General features: G+C 52.2%; 9 protein-coding genes across 9 annotated transcripts; 3 read left to right on the plus strand and 6 right to left on the minus strand.

Annotated features, from left to right (window-relative positions):
* Window positions 1-1858: 1858 nt before the first annotated feature.
* Window positions 1859-3165, minus strand: J4E78_001652 (uncharacterized protein; the record flags this gene model as incomplete). The annotated part of the gene is made up of 2 exons (XM_049362307.1): window positions 1859-2842; window positions 3031-3165. 2 exons carry the CDS (start codon window positions 3163-3165, stop codon window positions 1859-1861), a joined length of 1119 nt encoding a protein of 372 aa, XP_049227590.1.
* A 362-nt stretch (window positions 3166-3527) lies between these two features.
* Window positions 3528-4823, plus strand: J4E78_001653 (uncharacterized protein; the record flags this gene model as incomplete). Its single annotated transcript, XM_049362308.1, has 3 exons — window positions 3528-3713; window positions 3799-3821; window positions 3959-4823. 3 exons carry the CDS (start codon window positions 3528-3530, stop codon window positions 4821-4823), a joined length of 1074 nt encoding a protein of 357 aa, XP_049227591.1.
* Window positions 4824-5126: 303 nt separating this feature from the next.
* On the plus strand, window positions 5127-6009 carry J4E78_001654 (uncharacterized protein; the record flags this gene model as incomplete). The annotated part of the gene is made up of 3 exons (XM_049362309.1): window positions 5127-5134; window positions 5349-5444; window positions 5550-6009. 3 exons carry the CDS (start codon window positions 5127-5129, stop codon window positions 6007-6009), a joined length of 564 nt encoding a protein of 187 aa, XP_049227592.1.
* Window positions 6010-6782: 773 nt separating this feature from the next.
* J4E78_001655 (uncharacterized protein) lies at window positions 6783-7766 on the minus strand (the record flags this gene model as incomplete). The annotated part of the gene is made up of 2 exons (XM_049362310.1): window positions 6783-6791; window positions 6825-7766. The coding sequence occupies 2 exons, from the start codon at window positions 7764-7766 to the stop codon at window positions 6783-6785; spliced, it is 951 nt and encodes a 316-aa protein (XP_049227593.1).
* Window positions 7767-8648: 882 nt separating this feature from the next.
* Window positions 8649-9642, plus strand: J4E78_001656 (uncharacterized protein; the record flags this gene model as incomplete). Its single annotated transcript, XM_049362311.1, has 4 exons — window positions 8649-8721; window positions 8770-8870; window positions 8919-9390; window positions 9443-9642. The coding sequence occupies 4 exons, from the start codon at window positions 8649-8651 to the stop codon at window positions 9640-9642; spliced, it is 846 nt and encodes a 281-aa protein (XP_049227594.1).
* Window positions 9643-9970: 328 nt separating this feature from the next.
* On the minus strand, window positions 9971-11489 carry J4E78_001657 (uncharacterized protein; the record flags this gene model as incomplete). Its single annotated transcript, XM_049362312.1, has 3 exons — window positions 9971-11003; window positions 11058-11355; window positions 11483-11489. The coding sequence occupies 3 exons, from the start codon at window positions 11487-11489 to the stop codon at window positions 9971-9973; spliced, it is 1338 nt and encodes a 445-aa protein (XP_049227595.1).
* Window positions 11490-12296: 807 nt separating this feature from the next.
* J4E78_001658 (uncharacterized protein) lies at window positions 12297-13319 on the minus strand (the record flags this gene model as incomplete). Its single annotated transcript, XM_049362313.1, has 2 exons — window positions 12297-13179; window positions 13234-13319. The coding sequence occupies 2 exons, from the start codon at window positions 13317-13319 to the stop codon at window positions 12297-12299; spliced, it is 969 nt and encodes a 322-aa protein (XP_049227596.1).
* A 4036-nt stretch (window positions 13320-17355) lies between these two features.
* Window positions 17356-18285, minus strand: J4E78_001659 (uncharacterized protein; the record flags this gene model as incomplete). Its single annotated transcript, XM_049362314.1, has 1 exon — window positions 17356-18285. The coding sequence occupies one exon, from the start codon at window positions 18283-18285 to the stop codon at window positions 17356-17358; it is 930 nt and encodes a 309-aa protein (XP_049227597.1).
* Window positions 18286-18803: 518 nt separating this feature from the next.
* Window positions 18804-19735, minus strand: J4E78_001660 (uncharacterized protein; the record flags this gene model as incomplete). Its single annotated transcript, XM_049362315.1, has 2 exons — window positions 18804-19027; window positions 19072-19735. The coding sequence occupies 2 exons, from the start codon at window positions 19733-19735 to the stop codon at window positions 18804-18806; spliced, it is 888 nt and encodes a 295-aa protein (XP_049227598.1).
* Window positions 19736-19845: the final 110 nt, after the last annotated feature.

A 19845-nucleotide genomic window follows, 5' to 3' on the forward strand; every position in this document is an offset into this window, starting at 1 on the left:
TGTGTTGGCGGTGTCTACGTATACGCCAGGGTTAGATTTGGTAATTTGTGTATGCAGTTCTTTCAATATGTCTGCTCCTTGACATAGTACTAGAAATAGACCTGGTCGACCTCCGCCATGGAGTGTGGAAGGTTGATCGCGTCGGCCTCGAACTGTAACGGTATAATGACTGGAATGGGAGTATTCTTGCGAGTCTTGTGTGCGTGGGTCGAACGCTGTCGTGACCGCTGGTGATGCGCGTGGCGGCTACGTAGGCCGAAATTGGCTTCCAGTGACTTCAGATTGTGCGTTGTAGCTGCCAGGCTGGAGTTTGAGGTAGGCGGACAGCTCAAAGTCGAGCTCTTCGGCGCTCGATGGTCACATGGTTCCCAAGCGTCGGATTACCCAAAACCCAATCCCACCACCGTCAGAAATCCATTCCAACCCGAAGTGCGTGTTGCAATGCAGCTCACCACAATGCCCTTCCACGTTTCTCAGTAACTCTATGGTCTTGGTTTGCAAGATGTTCTCGCGGCCTCGGCTTTCATGTCCACCATCCCTGTTGAGATCTCTTCTAAAGCATTCGGCCGGAAGATGCAAATGCCTTGCCAACGATGAGAAGACGTGGACGTCGTTCATCTTGAGGTGTATGCAGACAAACCTGTCCCAGGCAACGAGTGCCTCCTGGACGTCTTGCAGAGACAACAGAATGCCACCGGGGCGATACAAGAGATGAACATGCGAGACGGCTTTTGCGCGGTTGGAGCTCCGTTCGACTTCGATCCAGGGAGGCATTACACCCTGATTTACGTAACTGTGGCGGTTACATCGACATAGCCAAGGTCCATATCTGCTGTGAATGCTACGCAGTTGAGTCATGTGAAGGTCTTGTGCTCGCATATGGCCAAGATAGCTTTCTTCCACTTCAGCCTGCGCGTTGTAGCTGCCGGGGTGAGCTTTGGTTCATTCTGAGAAGTCGTCGAACACTGGTTTTGGCGTGGTCGTAATGACTGTTTGCGCGACTTTGGCTGCTCTGCAGTATAGGGAGGCGGGTCTTCGCTGTGTATTGTCGGTCCTGGAATGTTCTGTAACCAAGAGTGTATGTCGGGCGCTGTGGTACTGCTTGTCACGGTCTTGTTGCTGCTCTTGCGTGTCGCAGACTTTTTGATGTTTGGTGCATGTCGGCTCGAGTGATCTGGTTTGCTACCCTGATGGGAGCGATCCAGGGGATTCGCGATGGTGATCTGGATGTTCAGGCACATTGTGAAAGAAGTTGGTCATGAATACAAATTCTATGGGCTCGTAGAAGTCTTTGTAGATTGTGAGTTTTCGGCAAACGTTAGCGTCTCGTGTCCCGTGGTTCGTCTTCGACGAGACCCGTGTGCGATGAACGTTGCAAGCAACCGTCTCCCAATTTGGTAGTGCTTCTATCATGGCGGCTGTGAGTGGTCGGGCTATCATGGGTCGGCGTGGGAGCATTGTTCGAGTTCCATTCGAGCGCAATTTGCGCGAACGTGCTGGTATGATGAAGATTTAGATACGCGATAGACCGAGCAAGAATAGACAGGGAGAAAACGCGTTGTGCGACTGGAGAAGGTGCGACATCTGGACAGGCGGAGGGGAAGGGGCTGCGGGGACTAGTCTCTTCCGGGGCGCGCTAGCCGTCATCTGGCCGATCATCTCCCAGCCACCGCACTCTGTTCCTTCCCATCACCATTACACGAAACGTGTTCGGAACCACACGCTGCAAGTGTTTAACGTGTTCTACATTCGCACCCACACTAGGAAGAACCTCAAAAAGGCTGCAGCCTACATCAGGATGAGAACATGTGAATAGGTGACCCAACGTCAACGTGGGCTGCGCACTCCTTCGCCCAGCTTAATGCCTCTGCAACCAAGCCAAAACCTTCTCAGCAATCTCTAGACTGTTCCTCTCCATGAAGAACATATGTCCATTGCCATGAAGACCCTCGTTCCTCAATTTCATGTGCTCCACGTTCACACCTGCCTGTCGCATGTACTCTACAGTGCAATGATCGTACATCGCATGGTAGCTCGCCTCTGAAGTCACTGTCAGCACCGGTATCTGCGCCAAATTCACCAACTGCCTCGCCGGTTCATCCTGCATGATACATTCACTCGAATTGACGTCTCTTGCAGGAACAACAGCTGTCTGGATGTACGTCGCATTGGGCCCCGCCGACGGCTCGTAAGCGACTTCGAGCTCAGTGATACCGAAAGGTCGCGCAGGACCTGATCCAAAGATTCTTCCGATGAATGGTGGGCCCGCGGGCTCGAGTGCCACGATACTCTTGACTAGATGAGGGCGGAGGTCTCCGACTCGCCATCCATAGGCACCGGCCTGGCTATGCGCGATGATGTGCGATGGGCCACCGATCTTGTCCAGAAGAGCTGTGTATGCTTTGGCGTTCTCGGCTTCGGATATCAGATTGTCGGCCTGGTATTGGACTTGAGACGCATAGAAGGCGCCGAAGATCGGATCACCTGCTTTGCCAGTCCCGGGCCATTGGGTGTGCGACTGTGCTTGCGGCCAGAGGCTATGCGATGACGTTGAAGTGAACAGTTGCTCGATGAGCGCAGTACTGGAGCTTTTCATCGTGCCTGTATTCGGCAACCACGGAGAACGACCGCGCGATGGCTGATCGCTCAGGTAGACAGTATACCCGTGCGATAAGAAGAACGAAGCCCAGCCTGGCCGACCATCTGGTGTATCGAGAAAGGTTGTTCCAGTCTGACCAGTTCCGTGCATGAAGACGAGGGGATAGTCTTGGGTTGGCTTTGCCGGGGTGAGCTTTTCGACATAGATCTGGTTGACCATGTACTGCGCGGTCGTGTTTTCTATCTATACGGTCAGTAATTACTAGGAGTTTGAAAGACAAAGCTAGCATGTCATCAGAGGTTGATGTGCTCTGAAGACATACACGACATATTGCTTTGCAGGAAGTCAGAGCAAAATGTAGCGTTTTCTTTCACGGTGTAATACACGTAGCTAGGAGGGAATAGCTCGGTCGTGAATCTCGAGTGACTTACTGACAGGTTCTGATACTCCCCGCCAACGTAGAAGAACTCGCGTTGCGGTGGAAGCACCTCGCCAAAGCCATTGATCCAGCTATTAGCGTCGAGTAATGGCGCCAGCCAGGAAGTCACGTTGCTAAAGAACAGCATCGCGAGATCGGTGACCGACTCAATGATGTGGTATTAGTTACGGAATAGCTGCAGTTCTTGTGAATGAGTTGAGGGATGAACAGATGTTCGGGTTGACGTGGTGGTGGCTTGGCAGCTTACATGCGCCTTCCCCAACAGTCATAGGTCTACCGAGTCTTTGGACTCAGCTGCGTGGGACGAAGAAGTCGTGAGCCGAGTAACGAGGGAAGGAACATACTGGCAACCTCAATAAAAACGCATCGTAGGCATGTTTGCACTTCTTCTGTAGCAACGAACGTCTTCTCAACCTTCTCGAAGTCTCCTCGCCTTTTTTTCTTCGACGTCTTTTCGTTTTTCATACTACGTAGTGCTCAAACATCAAAATGGGCAGCGTCTGGGTCTTCGGGATCCTGGTGGTGCTGTCGCTTCGGCTGGGCGCCTACATGTACTTCCAGCGGCAACGAAATGCGCGCGAAAAGCGCATTTTGGAGATTGCGAAGGAGGCACGCGCCTTCCATGACGGCTATGTGAGCCGTGAGGAATACGAGGAACTCCTCGCTGCCTACAACGTAAGTAATGGATGGAAACTTTCGAAATAGCATGGCGCTGACTACTTTAGGCCCTCAAGGATGACAAGCCCCCGCAATAGTGCAGCGGGATGCACTTCGCGTCGCCACGTGAGTCCGCGTGTCATGACGTCATCATCCGTATTTCACCCACACCAACCGAACGCGCTTTCCCAGCACACTCCCAGCGTTTTACCCTCCTGAATCCATTAACCCATGTCAGTCGCTCACTATCTGCGCAGCATCAGACCAAATCTCCCCACCCCATGGCGCGCATACTCCTCACTTAACCGCTCTATCCCCTTCAACTTCTTCGCCGGCTACACCGTCGCAAACATGTCCTCCGCAACCTTCCCCGCAACCCCATATGCCCCAACATACGATAATTGGCCGTATACCGACTCGGACTTCGTGCGATACGACGAGAACGACGATGGCGTATTTTACCGACAGCCCAGACTAGTCACGCATATTGACGACCCATCGATAGCGCGATTGACACAATACTACGATACTGTATTACCGAAGACAGGAAAGATTATGGATATGTGCACGAGTTGGAAGTCGTTCTACCCACCGTCCATGAAAGAAGCGATTCAGAAGGGAGACTTGGAAGTTTATGGCGTGGGACTCAACGCGGAGGAGATGGCGGTTAATGGTGTCTTCCAAGGCGCGGATCGCTGGCGTGTCTTGGATCTGAACAAGCCGCCACACGACGTGCGCACTGCATGGGAAAACGGCCAGGGTTTACAATTCGACGCAACGACGTGCGTTGTCAGTATCGACTACCTCAACAACCCGCTCGAAGTCTGCAAGAAGCTTTTGGAAGCCACAAAGGAGGGTGGGAGCGTTCATCTCGCTATCAGCAATCGGTGCTTCCCGAACAAAGTGGTCAGAAGGTGGATGATGCTGGACGAGCGCTCGCGACTGGAGTTTGTTGGCGATTATCTGCATTTTGCGGGGTGGAAGAACGTCCAGATTGTAGATCTTTGCGCGAGGGATGAAAATGGCATGCGCGTTACTGATGATCAAGGAACGGTGCTTGTGAGATCGCAGCGACTTCCAGATCATTTGGACCCATTGTGGGTCGTGCGCGCGACGAAGGGGTCATAGGACTGCACGTCAACTTAGGGAAAATTGAACATGTATGCAGACTACATCAATATGGACACATGCAAAACACGTGACCTCACGTCGATGTCGGCTCTAGGCCTGTTTGAGAGAATTATATTATGAGGTGATCGGAGTTTTAGAGATGCCATCGGTCGCGTGGGGTCTTGCATATTAGTGGAGTTTAGGAGCGGGCCTGCCCAGGTGTCTCTCTCCAGATATATTACCGTAGGTAACGGCGAGCTTCCTGAACCCATGTCTTCCTCAACGTCGTTTATGGCATCTCACTTGAGCACCGCATTATCAATGTCGTTGTCTACCTCGCATATGCGTTCTGGAATGTTGACTCTCACGGCATTATCAGCGCCTAGCTGCAGGTACGGGTCGGCTATTCCGAGCATCGGAACTGGTATCCCGAGCTTGCGGGGTATCTCCATTCACCTTCATAAAACAATCGAAACTACCATGAACGATCTTCACATATCTGCGCCTATGCTTCAAGATGACAGCTATCCTTACAACCGCTAGACTGGTCTTCAAGGATGAGGCTGCCCGGCAAAAGGCCATCGACGCGTTTCACAAGATCATCCAGTTCACGACACCACACGAGCCGGAGGTCTTGCAGTATGTCTGCGCATTACCGGTGGATGATAGTTCGCGGACTGAGATATATATGATTGAAGAGTAAGTTCATAAATGAATGGACAACAATGTCGCTAACCATGCTAGATACGCAAACCAAGCAGCAAGTGATGCGCATCTGACTACCAAGCCTGTACAAGATCTCATACGACTCTTCACCACCGGAGATGTCCTTGCTCAGCCACCAGAAGTTCACAACTGCCCGATTATCACCAAGAAAACATCATCACCAGTACTAATCTCATCAAATCCGGCCATCGTTTTGTTGAACATTCCCTCCAAACCGGACACATCCGCCACCAAACAGGCCGAAAAGTGGAGCGAGCTGTCGCAGATCGTGATGAAGAGCGTAAAAGGCGTGAGCTCGTTCACAGTCGTCGAAGACCGAGAAGCGAAAAGCACGCGTGTGGAGAGTGTACTGCAGAGTTGGGATTCGTTTGCCGCATACCAAGAGTTCATGGTCGATGGGCGGAGAGATGGGGCGGATTTGGTGAAGATCAGGCCAATTGATGGCTTTGTTGGACGTGATAGTTCGAGCAAGTTGTGAGTGACAAGGTAGATAATGGCAACTATTCAAGAGCTTGTCGAAACTATCCACCCTGTTCATGGGTTCGACTCTTCGTCTGCGGAATCCACATCTCAAGCCAAAAATCGTGAACTGGCGATCCCGCCTGACTAGCCCCGCGAGTCAAGCGTCGTTGCCCATATAAATGATGCCAGTAGTCACCTAGATCTGCTCTCGTCGTGCCGTGTATGCCGTATCGTCGCGGGAGAATGTCGGCAAACCATCCGAACGAGCGATGAGGCTGGAATGAGGTGTTAGTGTGTGGACTTGGATAATCGCTGGACATCCAATACCGGCGATAGTAGACTGACGCACTGCGGAATGTTGAAGATGTCTCTAGTGTTAACGCCAGCTAGCTATGATTTCAAGAGTCCTAAAACTTCTTCGTCTCCCCAATGCGACGCATGATCATCTGTTTGTTGGTGCAAGACGCTGGCGGCGAAAGCCAAAGTTCAACCCTTCGTGAGGCTCCGTTGTGTTCAACCCAGCAATGTAGTCGACGAGGACAGGTGTGACCGCGGTACATGCAGTACCCTGGGGAGCGTACGACCTCGGGCCAACTAATGTTATGATTGATGGTCTGACGTGCATAACCCGTCATCCTGGAAATGAGCCATCCTTTGTCTGGGACCGCCTAGTGCACGCTTAGTCCTGCGCGTCTCTTTATTGATGTTGGTAGTTTGCAATTCATGATCGGCCTTGGCGAATGTCCACTACTGGGAAGGAGATCGATATCTCCTGGATGAGGCGAGGAATTACTGGAACTAGCAGAGTCTTATAGGGAAATAGCAACATACCTTATTCCAACGAAGATCGTTCACTGTAAGTGTATCTTCTGGTCCACCATCGTAATCTCTGGTGCTAGCATTCAACTCCATGAGGAGACCTGCGTTAGGTGCCTCTTTTGCCTCCCCTTCACTTCTCATAATGCACGATTCCTCAAGCTTCATCCGCAGCCACAGGCCTTTCTGGTTCCCTTCCGCTACTTGAGAGAGACACCATTTGTAGAGTTCGGCGGAATATCGTAGGCGTCCAGGTCCATGCCGAATGTTTGCAGCCATTAGCGTGTCATAGACGATGGATCGGTCGCAGCCAGCTTCGATAACAGCAAATCGCACTGTGTCCAGGTCGGCAGGTCGGCCTAGGCGTCGATTGTGGTTGAAAAGCTCTACTGCCTCAAGATTGCGTTCCAGCATGGCATTCTTTCTGGCAGCGACAGCCGCGTGCGCAACTTCAGGGTTCGTCCAGTCGACAGTCATCGCTGTAATCCAGAGTAAGAATCGTAAGAACTCGACTTTTTCTTCGGTCCACGAGCCCGTGAACAGCTTCTTCGGCAGGCGTCCCTTCACAAAAGCGAGCCGAGGAAAATGACTTCTAGAGAAGATCATCTGTGTGGCATCTTGGAAGTCGGGCGGCCACTGCGCATCGAAGCAGCCTTCATCTGTCGTCAGGCCACAGAGACACCCTGCAGGTTCAAATCGTCGCACGATCCACGACTTGAAGAAATCCCAGGTCATCCATCTGCTGGCGAAGATAAAGGTTTGAGCCGCTGTCTGCTCGGCGCGCTTGCCTCGTACCTCAGTGAGGTAGTAGTCGCATGTTGAGTTGTAGATGTATTCGGATGACAGTCGTGCTGCGATGTGATGCGAAGCTTGAATGAGCGCGATGTTATGGTTGGCGGCGATGAAGATGGGTTGAAGAAGTTCGACGGGTAGACACTCGATCGGGGCGAGACCCATTGTGGATGAACAACGGGATAGGTGAGGTGAAGGTGAGAATGAAGCAGTCGCTGATGTTCAAGAAGCCAAAAGTCACGAGGCTGAACTTGTAAACGTGTTCCTGAAAGACGTCGACGCCGTATCGTGGACAACTCGGTGTAGCATTGGCCGACTAGGCAGCGACCCCGCATTTGCCCATTGAGGTGTGCCGCTAATTACCCCACGCGGTGCTAGCGCGTTCCAGGGTGTCATCCGAGGCTCGCACCCTTCCATCGCAACATCACCACCTTCTTTTCGACACCAACCTAGGGGACAGGCGCACCAATACTTCTCCCCTGGATTACGCGATACATATTTCGCGAAAACAGGTCTCACTTCACTACGCGCGACCAACGCGAGACCGAACTGCATCAATTGAACATTCAGCACGATTGCGCGTTATGATACTGATGCCAGGTGCGCGTTGGCCCCGGCCTGATGTCACCTGCTCAGAACTCACAGTATTTCATGTAGAGTAATGCGTGTCTTGATACGCAGCCGGGCCATGGTCTCCAAAATAATGCTCTGGAAGCCTGTGACTTCGCTGATTTTACACGCTCCTAGGAGCAGTCGCATCGAAAAAGCTCGAGAGACGCGTCTTTATTCCAGGCCGACACGATGGGCAATGTCTGTCGATAGCGAATGAGATCAGATTTTCTGAAACCTAGCGACATTAGGGCGGGGTACTTTTCGGCATTACAGCGGGCGCAGTCATGCATCAGCTTCAACCTGTAAGATTCAACACGTCACTGTCACTTCGCGGAGCTTCGGTATCTCCGTCCGTACCTCGCGCATTCTCGCTACGACATCACCGTCTGCATAAGCTAGAGCTTGGAACAGCTGTGAAAACACCATCTTTACACGATGGCTGATCTCGACCCAAGTATTTTGTTTAATGTGAAGGGGTTAGTGGCTGTAGTTACGGGCGGAGGAACAGGTAAGGAAGAGTTCTTTCCTATTTGCAGGGTTATTAATTCATGAATAGGCATCGGATTGATGATAGCGCAAGCACTCGAGGCGAATGGTGCGATCGTGTACATCCTAGGGCGCCGAGAGGAAGTACTGAAGCAGGCAGCCAGCACAGCGGTATGCTCGTCGAACGATGCCCTAGACTATGCTGACACGTTGTTTTAGAAGCATGGAAACATCCACTACTTCAAGGCCGATGTGACATCCAAATCCGATCTCTCCGCAGCGGTCGACCACATCGCCGCCAAATCCGGCTACGTCAATCTTGTTGTCGCAAACTCCGGCATTCAAGGTCCAACACTCAAAGGTTTGGAAAAGGGCGCATCAATCACCGAATTCCGCGACCACCTATGGAACTGGGATGTGGACGAGTTCACGCAAACCTTTGCTGTAAACACCACGTCTGCTTTCTTCACGGTCGTTGCGTTTCTTGAGCTACTCGACAAAGGCAACAAAGCCGGCAACATTGAGCAAAAAAGTCAGGTTATTTGTATCAGCAGCGCGGGTGCTTTCAACCGCGTACCGATGGCGGGCTATGCGTATGCTGGTTCCAAGTCGGCGGCAGTACATATCATGAAGGCTTTGGCGACGACGTTGGTGCCGTACGATATTCGCTCTAATGTACTTGCGCCTGGTTGTAAGTCGAAGCATTCCCTTCCTCCTGCCTTTTGCTTACTAGCACCCGACAGTATACCCCAGTGAGATGACCGCGGGCATGCTCAACCAGGAAACGTGGCCGAGGGACTTCATACCCGATCAGAGAGCTGGCAACATCAAGGATATGGCGGGCGCAATACTGTTCCTCACTAGTAGAGCTGGAGGTTATGTGAACGGGAATGTATTGCTTACCGACGGGGGGCGCTTGAGCATCCTGCCTGCGACTTACTGAGCTAAACTTCATATTCAGCTTAGACAGGGAGGATGTAGTGTGCCCCACCATGCAATACTCAAGCTTTGCCAACCGCAAGGAACGGCGCGGAAATGCTTATCTACCCACGAATGTATGACGTGTTAATTCGCAATCGAGAATTCCTGGCACGATTCGGTGGGTTTTGCTGGCTTGATCATGTTCTGTGGTGTGAGACGGTGGGTTCTGACGCGTATTTATCCGGTCAGCCACGAAGAGCTCGTGCAAGGCTGCCGATCACTCACTGTCATCGAAGCTGAACAACATCAATCCATTACCATTGACTAATGCTGCACCAACTACACTACCGTTACAACTCTTTGCCTTTCGTGTGAATAGGGTAAGCCCATGGAGTGCGGCCTTGGATGCGGTCCTCGCCGAAGACGTAGTCCAACACCCTACTTTGCTTCATTCGCGGGGCCACAACATACTTCATCAAAAGCCATTGAAAAGCGTAGAGAGGGTAAATGAACCTGCCCACAAACCAGTAGATTGGGGTAGCCCAAGCGTGACTGCGAGTTGCGGCAGCCGAGACACCAAAGTCAAATGCAGTTGGCTCTTTCCGCGAAGACTGGTATTCCTGGAAGATCTGTTGGAGAGCGTCGAAGCTGATATCGGAGCCTGCACTTGACTTTGTCGCATTGTGTAGTAGGTTGCAAAGCAATGCGACGTCCTGAATGCCGTTCGTGAATCCCAGTCCTGCATTCGGTGTGAACTTGTGGCATGCGTCGCCGGCGAGCACGATACGTCCCAGGCTCCAATGATCCAGTACGCCTTCGTCCAAATTTGACATGCCCGCGGTCGAGCTATCGTAGATATCTTTGACCTTTAGATCGTCGTTGACGGGCCAGTCCGCGAAGCTAGCAGCGAACTCGTCCATCTCCTCCTTTGTATATCGTTTCGGCTCCTGGGTCGGTTCTGGCAGTTTCTCGTACAGCAACAACCAAGCGCGTTCACGGCCGGTAATCCACATGAGCGATCGGTCTTTGCCCTGTGTGTTGTTTCCCAGACCAGCTGCGCATGGCCGCGGTGTGTTGGACCAGAGACAACGGTAGTGGGCGGAGAATGGCGGTTCTGGGTTACGGCAGGCTGAGAAGCGGTCTTCTGCAGAGAGCTTGTGCATGATCTTGCGCGTTTGGCTGTGCAATCCGTCGGCTCCAAGTACCATCGATCCCGTGAATGTTCTGCCGTTGGCGCAGGTGACTACGACGCCGGTCTCGGTTGTCGCAATGTCGACCACTTTCTGGCCGACATAGTATTTCTTTCTTGCTTCCTCGGGAAGGCCTTCTAGCAGAGCTTGTACGAGTTCGGCGCGATGGAATGCGATGGGCTCAAGGCCGAAGCTGTGATGGAGTCAGTGGGCACTCAAGAGTGCTGGCTAGTTGGCCGGGACTTACTTCTCCTTGACGATCTGGACGGATGTACCATCTGCGAACTTCTTGCCATCCTTTGTGAAGGATTTGTTGTTTAGCACTCTCTGTCCAATCGAAAGCAGCTTGTCAAGCAGACCGAGTTGTTGCATTATCCGCATCGCATGAGCTCCAAGAATGAGACTGGCGCCAACATCAACGATGACATCGTCCCTTCGTTCAAGAACGACAAAGTCGATGTTTGCTAGATGTAACGCATGGGCAGCTGTTAGCCCAGTAGGCCCGCCGCCAATCACCAAGACTTTGAAGGGTTGGTTTGCCATTGCTGTGAACTGTGAGGATGGATGTCGTTTTCTCCACTTGGCCGACAAACTCTCAAACCCTATATATCTGTACATGCGACATTTAGATCGATTCAGGCGTTGGTGGGTCATGGAACTGCCGATGCATACTTGACATGTACATAGCACATCGTGAGTAGATCTCGGGAACCGAAGTACACCCGATTGTGTGGATATCTACAACATGCTCGGCCGAGGACGTTGAGCAGAGTCACAAAGAACTACCATCCTCCTTTTGAACGTGATGTTGAGGCTCAAACGCTTCGCTGCCGAAACAGTGTGACACTTGTATCATGCCATGAGAGGGCGGACGCGGATCGAAAACGCGTGCGATCCGTTGATGCTTGATGATTCGGGGTATCGCAAAACCTCATTCTCGCATGCGAGTGGCGACGGGAAGGCCAAAAAGACCGATGCGCATGATGTCGATGTTCAGGGCATGAGTTTCAGGCGTTTACTACAAAGAGTGAGAGTAAGGAGGGACTGTCGCGTGAGCATGTGAACGCCTAAGCTCGAGTGTCAGGCCGAGCAGCGACGCGACGCGACGACGACGCACACTGGACATGCTTTGAGATCGTGAGTGTGATGTGAAAACTGCATTTTGGTTTGCACGAGGCTGAAGGGCACAAGAAGTTTGTTTAGAATCTTTCTATGTGATCGTGATGATGTGGACACCCGCAGAAGATCGGAGGCGCTGCCGATGCCCGGCGCCATCATTAGCGTGCCAAGCTTCGATCCTCATCTCAAGCTTGTCGGGATCTCAATACTCGCACCGCCGTCCTTCCACACATCCCCAGAACAACAGCGCCAACTCCCCATCCGAGCGAAGAATCCTGAGAGACCAAGAGGCTACGTTGACGTTGGAATACCTACTTTGCATGTTTTCGTCTCAATGTAGGCAGCAGACCCGTTCGGCCTTTTCCTTTCAGATACCCTCCTTTATCCACTTCGTCGCCAACTCAAGACATACCCTAGCATCAAGCCAGGGTGCGGTCGCAAGTTCCCTCTGAAAGGATCCAAGGGCCTTTTCCGATATGTCAAACCAGAATTCCAAATTTGATACGCGAAGTACCGCAGCGCCGTTTGCGTCTTTGTAAAACTCGGCAGTCTCCATATCATCGAGTGCGCTGTTGTGGGCGATAGTTGCTACCGAACGTAGATCCTCTCCGCCTATCACCAGGCTTAGAAACAAGCCCTGCGCCACGACGTCTCTCCACAAGTACGCTGTGTCCAAGTACGGGACGAAATAGCCGATGTTGACATGAGGATGCTGCCGGCAGTATTCGGCCAGCTCGAACATGATATCTTTGGGTTCAAGCGATTGACTGAGCTCCGGCATCTGTCTATGAGTGCTTGTCCAGAGGCTAATGTCACCAAAATATCCCCGTTTAGTCGCTGCGCAGTTCCGGATGAACGTCAGGAAAAGTTGTCCAGGCCCGAATTTATCACTCCAATGGGTCATAAAGTGCACTCGATTGACTTGGAGCTCCAGCCCCGCGGTCTCCTTGTATAACTGGCGACAGGTAAATTTCAGCTCATTGAAGTGGTCTAAGCGGGAGAATCCGTAGGGGATGAAGCGTGGGATGTTGTGGCCGTCGAATCCGTCGTCGCTAGACACACCCTCATAGGACCTCACACCGCTGTCGAACTTCAAACCGTCGTCGTCGTCGGTCTGAAGTGCGTACTCGTATATGCGGTTGCGTAGCTCGCCAGGCAGCCGGAGCAGAGGGGATGCGCTGTTGGCGAGGGCAGGATCTGCTGGCTTACATTGGGGCGCGTCGTTGGGCGGTATTGAGGGCATCTTCGAGCTTTACAATCTGTCAGCAACTGCGATATGGGAACGAGGCCGGTGAGTGACTGACCTGGGTGTGGTCTTGGAGCTTGATGAGAACGAGGCGCGCTTCTCGCGGTACCAGCGACGCAGACGATGTCGAAGACCTCCCTTCATGTCGGCGAAGGGAACGATGCACTGGAGTTGAATACCCAGTGCGCGCGGATGTCGTTGTTTGGCGAAATCTCTGCGCGGGCTGGGGAGCGAAGATTCTCGCCGTGTCGGATCTTTGTCACCTTCACTTTGTGCACGGCCCTCGTCCTCTAGCCCGCCTAGTGTGCTATCGATGTCACAGTATTCGTCGCGGCCATACCCACTATTGCATCCGACGACTGAGTGCAGCCCCGTACCGAGCACTTCGTTCACAGCGACTGACCATCGCACCCGGTGCTGCCAGCTATGCAGGCGACCAAGCATGCGCCCGCACACATGCTTTCGATTGCGGAGTATTTAAGATCATGTACATCGACTGGCCGCACCAGGACTGCTTATTGAGCGCCATGCGACTGCTCCATCTGCCAGACCCAGTATCGCAACTTCGATTGTCAGTCCATTGACGAGTATGCCTACGTGGAGAGCGCAGCTGGATTTGGAAGATTGTAAAACTTCCTGATTAGCCATCTGGCCGCTACCCCGCTTCCGCGCACTCATTCACGCTGATAGACGCCTCTACAGCATACTGAATCCCCTACATGCGCCTACGTAATCATGTATCTTCGACGTATCATGAACCCTTGAGGCATTCGTACACTCGTAATCTTACAAATGTCGCTCGAAATGACAGCGCATACCTCCAGGCTACAACGTGACAGAGACGAAGTCATCATTTCTTGTACCTCCTGCTTTGGAGCTGCGGTCTTTAAGACAGCGAGAGGAGAGCAGGACACATATCATAGTACTCGCTGTTTGTGAGAAAAAGAAGAAGCGCACATGTAAAGATCGCGTTCTTATTTTAGGTGTTAAGAGGGTGACTTGTGATTGAGAAAAGAGAAGTAGAAGGTACTGGGTTTTATAAAGACACCCAGGTACTTCAAGTCAAGCCCTTGTTCTTGTCTTCTCGTAAACTCGAGTTTCGACACTTTTGGAGAGGGAACAATTGACGCCGACGAACAACGTCATCCACTTGTACTCGCGCGGGTTTTCGGGAAAAGGAAGTTCCGCACTCATCAAATTCCCTGCTATCGATTTCGGGAACAGATAGTGTCTGATAAAGTGGATGGGGTTTGTGGAGAAGCAGTCCACATGTCCTAGCGGCTAGACATCTTTGAAGTGTGCCGAATCGATCGAGATTGGAGAGCGAGCAGCCAAAGAAGAGCGACCATGTGCACAGTGCAATTGTACTTTTTGAAAGAGCAGGGAAGAGCGCACATAGAATCCGACGATTAGGATTTTTGGAGAAAGAACCAGTGGAGTGTGATGAAGAAGAGAAAGAAGGCAGAAGAAGGTGTGTTTTATATCACATTGACGCACTGAATCCGCACTGGCGTGGCAGCCGGAGCATCGGCAGACACCATGAGGTCGTCGACATGATCTTTTACATAGCGGACTCTACTCCACAATCATTCCCTGGTCGTCGTGGCTTTTTGACAGAACCTTGGAACAAACACATGTTCGGTCCAGTGAATACTTTTGAGCCGCTGAAGCTGTTGCGTTCTAAAGAAAGCGGAAGGGAAGAGTCATGTCCTCGATCTTGTGGAAATTCTGTAGCACATGCAAAGGTCTTGGTAGTCTTTCAGGCGTATGTACCAGAATAGACCAATTTCAGAAATGATGCGCTGGACAGGAGAGAGATGAACATAATATCCCTGCCTCCGGATTTTGAATTGCAGAAGACTGGAAGAGAGGGCGATCATAGGGGTTACGCCGCTGCATTTTTGAATAAAGCTCACTGGGATTGAGGAAGAGAAGAAGAACGGAGTCGGGATGTGGTTTTTATACACCAGCGCGGGTTAGTGTTGGCTTTAGGCTCGGGCAGCGAGATGATAATGCGGAGAGCGCGGAACAGATCGATCATATGATCGTTTTTGGTTGCATTCCGATGCTCTTTGAGGAGCGACCAAGTCTTTTCGTTCACATAAAATCTTCGCTGGGACAGTTTTGGTGGTAGGCGGCGGAGAAACGAGCGAAAGCCATGTTTCAGTAGCGGGGCCAATTTGGATGTTTTCAGAAGCGCAGAGAGCAGCAGCCATAAAAGCCTACGCTAGACCTTTTTGAAAGATTACCATGCGGTAGGTGTAGTGAAGAAGGAGAGAAATCCACGAAGTGGAAAGGCTTTATACGTCTAGATGCTCGTTCCAAGATAGGCCCAGGCAGATACATAAGTCTTAAAACGGCCCAAGAGCGCGGAAACAGGGTGTTGTAGGCGGTAGGCTTCGGTGTACTCGTCACTCAGACGTCTCATGCGACTAGCCTCGGCACTTTTGAAATGCTGTTTTTGAATGGCGAAAGGACCGCGGACAAACACATCGCGAGATTGTATGCTATTCTGGGGAGTTTCTGGAGTTGTTCGCCGAAGGGACGAGACAGAACAGCATGATCTACTCGATCAGATGTTATTTTGGTGGCATCGGCAGAAGAAGAACATAGTAGACTTGTCGAGAGATTTGTGTTTAAGAGAGAACGCAACGACGCAACATACGCAGTGCCAGTTGGTTATTTTTGACCATACATGCTGGAAAAGCGAGACAAAGCGGCAGTCATCGACCAAGTCGATCGACAGTTCTTAACAGAGTCGGCAGGAGAAGCACATCCACACCATCCAGAGTGGAGCTGTGTGTTTTGGAACCAGCAGCACAACTGAACATCAGCGGAACAAGTCCATCTTTTTGAAGGAACAGCGGTCATGCACTTGTCGCATACTGCTTTTGGGAAAACCGAACCGGAGATCGCATGACGAGTAAACTTTTCTATTTTGATGCTTTTAGAAAAGCTTAAGATATTCAGTCGAAGTATTGGAAACTAGATCGGAAGGGTGAACCTCTCGGAGAGAACATTGAGCCGCGGTAGTGTGTTTTTAGTAGATGGATCTGCGCCGAGAGAGATCTCGAGAGAAACGCAGTCATGGCTACATAGTGTGCAGGTTTTTGAACAGAGCGAACCAGAGAAGACATGTTCCCGACTAATCGATCTTTTGGGTGTACTAGAGAGAGTCGTTGAACTCCATGGACATGTCAACAGATGGTCCAAGAAGGCAAACGTCTCGGAGAACACATTCCAGGCCGTGTATTGTATTTGTAGTTCGATAGAGCTGCACCGAGGTCGAGCGACGGAGCGCATAATCGGTGCCGCTACCCGTTTTTGGAAGAAAAGATCTTGCCAGGCGCAACATCAGTATCGCAACTGCAAGTTTTGGGTGAAACGACGACAGTTGCGAGGGACGACATGGAAGTCTCCCTAGTATGTTTTGGTAGAAGTTGAGGAAGACAGAGGAAAAAAGCAGCCATGGAATATCCGATGATGAATTTTTGGAGAAGCAAGATTCTCAGAGCAAACATGCATAGGTCTCCAGGCCCTTTCTGGTAATAAACTGTGCAAAGAAGTCATCATATCTGCGCGATCGATTTTTCGGAAGAAGAAAGTCTCGGAGAGGACATTCAAGTATTGCCGGTGATTTTGGTGAAATGGAGTTCACCGAGAGATAGAAGCGGCCATATTGGAAGGTGGAAGTCGTTTACAAGACAGGAATCCCAGGAGAGAACATAGGAATCGATCTTGGTCGATTTCAAGGAGGCCAGCGCGGACAGATGGAGCAGCCATGATCTTTTTTTGCTAGCCGTTCTGGAAGAGGACTTCCGGGAGAGAACATAGATTCTGAAGTGGGTGATTTTGGTAGAGACCGGCGCGGAGAGACGGAGAAGCCATGGGTTCTTTCTGGTACATTTTGGAAAAGAGGAGCTTTCGGAGAGAACATGTGATCTTGCCTCTGATATTTTGGTAGAGAAAAGGAAGGACGAAGACGCAGCCATTGTACATGGCCGGGGCATTTTGGAGAAAGACCTTTTGAAGTGGATAATAGGAAAGAAGAAGAGAAGCGTCAAAAGTCGGCCTTTTATACGTGCTCTCCGGCCAGAAAGATCAGATGGCTGACACATTCGACACCGATCTCATTATCCCACTACATGCGTCACCCGCCTTGCACCACATTTTCCAAGCATCACGCCTCGATAACCTCCTTCAGCGCCTTTGCACTGCTTTCCAACTTGCCCTTCTCCTCCTTATCTAGCGGCATGTCCATCTTCCTAACCACGCCCTTCCTGCCCAGCACAACCGGCATACTCAAGCATACACCCAGGTCCTCTTGATACGTGCTAACAGGCCTTACGATCTTCTCATCAAAGATGATCGACTTGCAAATACTCGCCGCCACACCACCGATCCCATAGTTTGTCGCGCCCTTGTTCTCGATGATGGAAGTTGCTTTGTTCTTCGTCTCCTCCGCAATGTCGTTCTTGTCCAACGCGCCTGATTGCTTGGACGATAACGCAGAAGACAACGGGACACCGCCGATAGAAGCCAGACTCCAGGCAACGAATTGAGATTCACCGTGTTCACCCAAGACGTACGCTTCGATACTAGACGCCGCAACTTCCGCTTTGGACGCGAGGATACCACGAAGGCGCGCAGAGTCAAGGAAAGTGCCGCTGCCGATAACTTGGGATTTCGGGAGACCAGAGTATTGTTGCGCGAAGTAGGTGAGCACGTCGACGGGGTTTGCGACAAGTAACAAGACTGTATCCTCGCGGAACGGCTTCATGTCCGAGATTGCGGACTCGAGAATGGACTTGTTGCGGCCGATAAGATCGGTCCTGCTCTCGCCCTTCTTCTGTTTCGCGCCAGCGGCGATAACGACGATATCGCATTGACCCGCTTCCTTGTGCGTGCCTGCTCTTATCCGGGTGCTGGTGTTGCCGTGGAAGGTAGCGTCTGACAAGTCTGCGACTTGAGCGTCTCGGACTTCTTCTTTGGGATCGACGAGCAGGATGTCACCGGCGACGGGGTTCATGATGAGGCTGTATGCGATTGTGGCGCCTACATCGCCGGCGCCGAGGATGGCGATGGAGGAGGTGTTCTTGGGGTCTGACATGATTGGGCGGCGGGGTGTGTAGAAGAGGTGAAATCAGATGGAATTGGAGGGGTAGAGGGGTGGTGTTGGAAAAACGACGGGAGTACCTGGTGGGTTTGCATTCCTTCTTCTTCTGTAGTCTGGTAGTACAAGCTATTGAAGTACGTCATCGTGATGGCGCTAGTGCGTTTTCAGTCCGTAGACAACCGGCCTATCGATACGCTGGTGAGGAAGTTGCGATGGTGGATTACCTGAACATGACTGACCAGCCTCAGCTCCTCATCACAGCCCCCATTCCCTCACAGTCCGTACAATCCTCCTCCCATGTTATCCACTCCATCCTCTCACACCCACTCCACGTCGTCCTCCCGTCTCGTACGACGCGTCGTGGCTCGAGGTTGGCGTTGAGGCTGTTTCTTGGCTGTCTTGACTGTCTTGACTGGCTAGGAGGGCTTAGCATCATAGTCCATGAATAGAGCCAAGTGAAGCAAAGAATGCATCGCAAAATTCAAGTGCTCAATCAAACATTCAATCAGTGCTCAAGCTACCTTGGGTGCGGGTGCTGCAGCCGGTGCAACCACTTTCTTCCTCGGCTGTGTAGCCAGGCCCTTCTTCAGCAGCAGAGGTATGACGTCCGTCGCTTTATTCCGGCTGATGGTCTTTCGGCAGACGGGACACTGCGAGCGCTTCGTTTCGTGGGGCCCGGTGCGGTTCTCGCCAGCGATGAGGGCTTCCATGAGGCACGTGTGGCAGAAGAGGTGGCCTGAACAATTAGCAAAACACTTGTGAGGTATGCATTGTACTCACCACATGCAGTAGCCGTAAGATCTGTAGGGTTGTCCATGCAGATGACGCAGTTGAACGAGTTGAAGGTGGTGACGGTCTCCTCTGGCTTTGCCTGCGCCTTGACAGCATCTTCCCGCTGCTTCTGCAGGGCTTCTTGCAGCGGCGTCTTCTGCTCCGTCAAGTCGAGCTCTTCAATCTTCTCAGGCTCGGCGCTCTGCTGCTTGACTTCCGTAGCTGAGCCGTCGTCCCGCTTCTGGCGTTTTGCTGAGGGGCCCGGGGTGGGCGACTGCGGCTTCCTCCTCCGCGGCGGTGATTCGGGAGCGCTTGTGAGGTCGACGTAGCCATTTGCGAGGCGGTCAGGCCGTGCGCGTGTGGCGGGCGGCATGTCTCCGGTGAATGGGCTGTAGGGGCGCCAAGCGAAGGGTGAATAGCGTCCGTGGTCGAGGCCGGCTGGATTGAGGATGTGGTCGAAGAAGCCGGTGGAGTAGGGCACGGGCGGGGCGCGGTAGACGTCGTCGAGGTGGTCCTCGTCGGCGGGGGCGCTGTAGTGGCCGAAGAGCTCGCCAAAGTCGAAGGCCTCGGGGGAGTAGTGGTTGTGGTGGTGGCTCTCGGGGGTATCGAAGTTGGCGTCGTCGAGTGGGTGGGTTATGTCATCGTCGTCCCTGTGAGAGCGGTCGGCCGACATGGTGGCGAGCGCAGGCCGAGGGGGCGGCAGCGGGCAGGTCAGGAAGGGCAACGTGCTCCTTCACCATCTGCGTAGCTGCTGGTCTGGGCATGGTGTCGCAGTCCCGGGGG

The sequence above is a fragment of the Alternaria triticimaculans genome, assembly GCF_023758025.1.
Source record: "Alternaria triticimaculans strain BMP 0046 chromosome Unknown scaffold_1, whole genome shotgun sequence".
NCBI lineage: Eukaryota > Fungi > Ascomycota > Dothideomycetes > Pleosporales > Pleosporaceae > Alternaria > Alternaria triticimaculans.